Here is a 7,500-nt window from a genome sequence, read left to right as displayed (position 1 = left end):
CACTTTTCCATTGGCATGCAGGACCGTGCAGGCCAGTAGGAAGTTTATGCCTCGTGACTTTCAGGGCAGGTAAAGGTAAATGAAATTGAAAGGAGGAGCACATCAACTGGCATGCTCTGTTTGAAGTGGATGGACAAGAAACCCATCCATATTTTGTCCACTCTCCACACTTTTGAAATGGTGGAAACTGATAGAGTGAATAGGAAGGGAGATATAAGTTATTAAACCAGTAGCAATAACAGACTACAACGAAGGAATGAAGGGTGTAGTTGTTGGGGATCAACTGGCATCGTCTTATCCAGCTGTCAGATGGAGTTTCAAATGATACAAAAAGGTTTTCATGTACCTTTTTGACATGGCCATGGTCAATGCTTTTCTCCTGTTCAAGGAAGTAGGTGGGGACATCAAGCAGCAGCTGATATTCAGGCAGGAAGTGGTGAGAGCCTCTTGCATCAATATCTCCCTGAAGCACCACAGTATAGCAGCCAAGGACGTCTAGCAGCTACAAATGCTACTCTCCAGCTTCAGGGGAGAAGCCCACACATAATCCGGGAGATAGAAGGAAAGAAATACAAGCGCTGCCATGTGTGCTATACACATGGCAAGCGAAAGATGGGTACTTTGCAGATAAGGCACTGGGCCACAAAGGCCCAGTGCCTTATCTTCAAAGTACCCATCTGTGTCTTCGGGTGTTTCAAGGACTACCACAACAAAGTCAACTACTGAGGTGGCAGTGTATATATGTATATAGTGTATTTTTGTTTATATGCAAATACGTGTAGATGTTTCAATCCCATGTAGATGTTTCGCTCACAAAAGTTTCTAGAATACGCTATGGCATTGGTAGAATGAAACAATTGCCGATTAACCTGCCATTTCTATTGTTTTAGAAAAAAACACAAAAATTAAGTTTTCTTTTATGTTTACTATCAAACAATGTTACGTAGACTCATAAGTATAATCATATCAAAAAGAGCTAATATAAAAAGTTACAAATTATTTCATTACATTATCACATTGCTGAGCTCTTCAAAAGACTTGCTATCTGAGTCTAAAATATAGGAAAAACAGGTTATTTTCATATCTCTACAGTTTTCCTACAAAATGGGAAACCAATGTCAAACTGCTTTGAGCCCGGCCTCTTACACTGTGCAAGCATAAGATAAATACTGCTACGGACCTCCGGGCTATATATGATATTGTCGCCACAAGGCTGTATACACTAATTTTTTTAAAATGCGACCAATGGGCTATGCAAAATAGGTTTCACCTAACATCCAAAACCTAGATGGCACTACTTTCTTCTGGTGCCAGCAGGAGAAAGAGCTTTGAATGGTACCCATCCATAGTCTCTAGCAGGCACTATCTTTATAGAGTGATGACACATAACAAGGGGGAGGAGGAGGAAGAGGAGAATGGGGGAAGGAGGAGGAGGAGAAGGGGGGGAAGGAGGAGGAGGAGGAGAAGGGGGGGAAGGAGGAGGAGGAGGAGAAGGGGGGGAAGGAGGAGGAGGAGGAGAAGGGGGGGAAGGAGGAGGAGGAGGAGGAGAAGGGGGGGAAGGAGGAGGAGGAGGAGAAGCGGGGGAAGGAGGAGGAGGAGGAGAAGGGGGGAAGGAGGAGGAGAAGGGAGAGGAGGAGGAAGAGAAGGGAGAGGAGGAGGAGGAGAAGGGAGAGGAGGAGGAGGAGGAGGAGGAGGAGGAGGAGGAGGAGGAGGAGGAGGAGGAGGAGGAGGAGGAGGAGGAGGAGAAGGAGGAGGAGGAGGAGAAGAAGAAGGAGGAGCAGAAGGAGAAGGAGAAGAGGGAGGAGGAGGAGAAGAAGGAGGAAAAGGAGGAGGAGGAAGAGGAGAAGAAGGAGAAGAAGGAGAAGGTGAAGAGGAGAAGAAGGAGAAGAAGGAGAAGGTGAAGAAGAAGAAGAAGAAGAAGAAGAAGAAGAAGAAGGTGGAGAAGGAGAAGAAGAAGAAGAAGAAGAAGAAGAAGAAGAAGAAGAAGAAAGGAAAAGTGGAGGAGTGAGGAGGTAGGGGAAAGAAAGGAAGAGTAGGTAGAACAAGGATAGTTAACCCACTAATGACGGGGGCATTCCAGCCTTGCATGTTACAATGCCGGGGCTCTCGAACACTTAGGCCTAAATCAATTAAATGACTGGCACCATATGGTGCCACCAGCAACCGGGCCCTTGAATGAGCGGTACCATAGTGTACTACCCGTCCAGAGAGGGTTAAGAAATGCTATAAAAGGTAAATTGCATATAAGTTTAAAATTACTTACAGCTAACTTGATGCTTGCGGGACTGGTTGTTACATCTCCAATTCTGCGCACACTATTGTAGTGATCACCATTGTGATATGATATGTGAAGTTCACGAATATTTTTTTTCCCTTCAATTCCAGAAATCTGAAAAAAATACAGCAAATTAGGGGCCAGATTCGACTTAAAAATAAATATAAAAATGAGGAAACAGTAATAATAATTCTAATTAATAGTAAACATTATCAAAATGTCTCTGTAGGGGCATAGGTGATGGCAGATAAGCCACAAATTTCCCCACTAGTATTATGTTATGGTTGTGAGGGTATCTTTTGTTTGTTTGTTGATTGAGTCAGTTATCAAACACCTTGTCTCCTAAGCACTATTCACTGGGTGAGGGCTCTTTAGATTCCCCAAGAACACAAAAAGCAACACAGTAAATCACTGTGGAAATTGACATGTACAGAAATTATCAAAATATACAAGTTGTTTAGCTGGTACCTGAGATTCCAGTGCCACTCGTCTTACCCAAAGTACTACTTAGAGGATTCTGACTTATATAACAAGAAATTACATTGTTTACATTACATTGATGAATTTGAGGTCAGGTCTGACCCAAGGTCAGAGGTCATTACTTACAGGGCAATTAACCAAAGAAGTAACTGTAGTCATTAATTACAAATTAATTAAACTCTTAATTCACTACAGTCTTAAACATATCAATGCATATCAGACATCAGACCAACAACTGATTCAACTACAATTATATGTAACAATTGTGAAAGACAAAAGTGCCTCCACAGTAGCATTTCATTATCATCTGATTAAGCATGTGCACTCCAAGGATGTGTCAATTTATTAGATTTTGATGTGCATCAACTGGCTTCAATCTCAAAGACAATTAATCCTTGAGAAGAGTTTGCTTATATAATGTACAGAGCCCATAGGCTGATTAAAAATATTAAATGTTTTCTACATGCATTTTAACTGTATATACCTTAGTACCAATTATGCACTAGTTTTGTTCTTCATCACATTCATCATCTTCTCCTGTTATCACTGTCAAATAGGTATTAATTCTAGCGAGAATCTTGACCAGACTCTGCTTGTTTATATAGGACATGTTTATATATATATCTTTATTTACACTATACTACCATAGCATTATTATATAAATTGAATGATACTATACAGCAATAAGCTTCACCATATACAATACTGTAACTATACATTAAATTTGCACTAATAGTTCTCTTGTTATGTGACCAGAGTGTACACAGAAGTAGTGGACTTGTGCATGTGTTATTGCTGTGATGCACATTTTTCCATCTGACCACACCATAAAAAAAAAAGTAGGATGACTAAAGAAAGTATTAGCTTTATCAAAAGTCCTCCATGTGCATCACACAAGAAGGTATGCAAAAGTAACATCTTGTATGATATATAAACAGGATAGACAGATAAAAAGATTCACACACACACACACACACACACATACTCAATCGTATTATCATCTATATATATCTATAGATCACCACTAGCAACCAATATATGTTAATACCCTTACCTGCCAAAGGGGGGCATTTAGTTGATGAATTACAATGTTAACTTCATGAAGGCGTGCAAAAGCAACAATACAGTCGTTTCCAGCATAAGTTCCAAGTTCAGCCAAGTTACTCACTGAAAGAGTAAATAGTTTTATGGAGTTAAAGTATACATAAATACATTAAATGTGTTGAATCTGGATTTTGTAAATATTCTTTTTAATAAATTTCTGCACAAGTCAAACCAATATTTCACTTAGATTTTTGCTTGCTTGGTATACTTTTTGTCTTCTTTATCTATTATTTTGTTTCATTATTATTATCTTTTTTTTTTAGGTAAAAAGGGCTCTGACAAGCCTGGAATCTTTATTATTTATTTTACTATGCATACTAGGTTCTACCAAGTTTTTTTTGCTCATGACTGAAACAAAGAATTTTGAATGGGGGATTAGTTCTTTTTTATCACACAGATCAAGAGTCATGCAATTAACAGCATTTTATAGCTAAAAAAAATACATGTGAAACATGCCTGTCATGGAGGGGTTAATCTGCTTATTTCTGCAATGAGTTACACTTATTTGGGATATTAAAAATGTTCAATTCTGAATACTGATATTGAATCTATGTTTGTCTTTTGATGAAAATCAAAATATGATTTTCTTTGCAAAAAAATGAGAAAAAAAGATTGACTGAAAATTAATTTGCCCTGGCTTTTACATCCATTCTGAGGATTAAAATTAAAAAGTTTTAACTTCTGACTTCAGTACACTCAAATGTTTAAAGGTATTGTAATAGCTCATTTCACCATCATATTTCTAAAGACCATAAAGAGCAAAAATTACACAAAGCTTCCAATTCAGCATAAACTGCTTTGCTATGGGTTTATTTTCTGGATAGAATATTACTATGAGAACTGTTGGAAGAAGACTGTTGTACAGATAGATAAATAAATCACTTACGGTGCCTATCAAAAGGAACATCATCCTCAACAAAAGGCTCAAAGTCGTTGCGATGCTGCCGCATATACGCGACAACATCTTGTCTGTGTTTTTGGTGTGTGTTTGGCGTTCCATCTAGCTGATCTCCTAGGGCACGAAATAAACAATTTCTGGAACATCAAGATTTGAACTGAAATTATCTTTTAGCTATATAACTTAAGAGTTATATCAATATAAAACTAATAAATTTATCTAAAGTAAATATTACTGGAATATGCTATTACTACATAGCAGTACCAAACCTTCGTGATAGAATATAGTAAATGTAATTCATGACTTACTGCTCCAACATATATGCATTTTGAGTAATATAAACCAAAAGATAAAGTTTACAATAAAAAACACATTTAAATCAATATTGATAAATTACTACAACTCCCTCACAAAGAGCTAACTAATAAATTCAAAATAACTTCAGAGAAGACTAACCCATCTCCAGGGATTTCTCTTAAGGTTAGCCCCATGGCTACAAGCTGTTGCTTCAATGAAACAAAACTTGGGTCCTGCCCACTCTGAGAAGCGCGGGCTTTCCGAGCTGCCCGCTGCGCATTTCTGATAGCTCTCTCTTCGCGCTTACGTGCCATCTGCAGTATGAAAGAAAATGGTCAATATATCATTTCAAATGTATTGTAAAAACCATTCATATAATCAAATAACAGGTTTCCTTTTTTGTCTGTAAAGATGCAACACATTCTCCTATTTAGAAACTATATAAGATGCCTTTATTGTCCACTTGGCAGCATAGAAGTTGGTAAAAAAAAGAAATGGGAAGGGGAGAGGAAGAAAATCATGAAAGCAATGACCATTTAGCTAAAGAAGAAATATTTCCAGATGGGATATAAATGTTAATGAAAAAACACAACAGCAACTAAAACACCAATAACATGAGGAACTTGTTATGACTATGTAGAATCTTTTAGGACTAAAACTGCACAAATTATTACAATCTTATAATTGTTATTCTGAAAATATGGCAATAAGTATGATACCTTTGTGTGTCTTCGTGGACTATAAAATGGAATCTTCCTCTGCTACACTTCCAGAATACATCTAGTACATTTGCACTAAAACAATAACCCTCTTATTGCAATGACTTCTCTAAGTATTTGCACAATGTTCAAGTCACGTAATGTCCTATTTCATAGAATATATTATGAGCACTAAACTGCACTTGACTATATATATAAATAGGTGACCCCACTTCCCACGTGGGCAAGAATGTTCTAGAGCTTTTCCCTCAAATGCATTCTAATTCTAATGTCGATCTTGAATGAGTCTTCTAAATATATCTTACAAACTCGTTCTTATGAACTTCTATGTAATATTCAAAGCATTTTCAATCATATCACACTAATATAACAAGTGTTTCATGATAAACGCTATAGAAATCACTGTAACAAGGAAAATTTAAATCATTCTTTCAACCTTCATTTTTCAAGTATACCTAAAAAAGTTTATCAACTTAGCTCCAAAATATGACCCATTGGAATATAAGAACTACCGTAACAAGGAAAAACGTGTAGCAATGTGAATTGGGTGGCAAGATTATGGTGGCGTGAACTCCCATCCTTCTTATACTCTTTACCAACATCGAGGGACTCAAATACCGTGTCTTCAAAATCAGAGCTTTTGGGTCATATTTTGCAACTAAATTTCTGCATTTTTTGTAGCATGTTTGTAAAAGATTTGATGGTAAATTAAGGCTGAAAGGACTGAGTGAACAACTATCCTTTGGATTTGGAATATGGTTGTTACAGCTGTTTTTACAGCATCTGTCATATTACTTTTATGACCACAGAATATTCTTTTTGGTTGTAATTTATTGCACTTTTGTGAGGTATAATTGAAAAAGCATAGAATATGAATTAAAAGCTCAAGAGAATGAGATAAATTTAGTATGGTATATCTGGGGCGTGCCATCCAAGATCAGCGCCAGCATCAGGAGGCACAAACGCCAAAGAATGCCTTTGCTGAAGCACAACAAACAGGCTCTAAGGCATTGCTTCAAGCAGTTTGATTTTGAACAATTACCAAAATTACTTTTGTTAACCCTCTCTCGATGGGTGGTACACCATTGGTATTGCGCATTCAAGGGCCCGTTCGCAGGGCACTGGCATACGGCGTCAATCATTTAATTGATTTAAGCCTATGCGTTCGAGAGCCCCGGCATTGCAACTTGCAGGGCTGGAATGCCCCCGGCATGAATGGGTTAATTCACGAAATCATTCAATAAAACTGTTACATTCCATTACTCTTTTTCCTTCACTAAATCTATGATATATATCTTACTACATTATTAAATCCAGGTATCTATCACTTGCCAACACATGGCCTTCACTCCTATCAGCACTCTGACAAAGGTCAACAAAATTATAACACAGACATTCTAGCACGATAGAGCTTGTAGTCCTCTCTGGTAAAACATCATTAAACAAGGAAACAGTGTAAGAAATATTTTGTATGAAATAAATGGTGGAGGTTTGTTGCCCATGGCCAGAGACACATGGCAAGCACTTCACACTACACTAATGCTGGATTGCACTCAAGATCACCCAAGATTGTTTGCATTCCGTCACAGATCACAGAAAGTTTCAGTGGATTTGGTTAGAACACAAGCCAGCACAGGTTAATTAGTAAGAGTTATCATCTTTATATCCAAGCTATTTCCTCATGTACTTCTTGATAAAAACCCAATAATTTGTAAAGCTCTTCCTGA

The 7,500-nt window shown here is 37.5% G+C and overlaps 1 protein-coding gene across 7 annotated transcripts in view; it reads right to left on the bottom strand.

Annotated features, from left to right (window-relative positions):
* The window catches only part of LOC122252937 (OTU domain-containing protein 3), a 16,611-nt gene that overhangs the window by 8,365 nt on the left and 746 nt on the right, over positions 1-7,500 (bottom strand). For 5 of the 7 annotated variants that reach the window (XM_043015657.2, XM_043015648.2, XM_043015665.2 and 2 more), the window contains exons 2-5: positions 5,214-5,368; positions 4,746-4,894; positions 3,810-3,922; positions 2,264-2,389 (exon numbers count right to left, since the gene is read on the bottom strand). In XM_043015657.2, coding sequence (XP_042871591.1) covers positions 2,264-2,389; positions 3,810-3,922; positions 4,746-4,894; positions 5,214-5,368 — 543 coding nt within the window. Of the gene's footprint in view, positions 1-2,263; positions 2,390-3,809; positions 3,923-4,745; positions 4,895-5,213; positions 5,369-5,773; positions 5,916-7,500 lie in introns of those variants that run through there. The other 2 variants (XM_043015675.2, XM_086540995.1) reach the window with 2 other exon arrangements.

Source organism: Penaeus japonicus, unplaced genomic scaffold (assembly GCF_977035675.1).
Source record: "Penaeus japonicus unplaced genomic scaffold, GWHDUDI00000001_assembly GWHDUDI00000010, whole genome shotgun sequence".
Taxonomy (NCBI): domain Eukaryota; kingdom Metazoa; phylum Arthropoda; class Malacostraca; order Decapoda; family Penaeidae; genus Penaeus; species Penaeus japonicus.
This window is presented reverse-complemented; position numbering and strand designations above follow the sequence as displayed.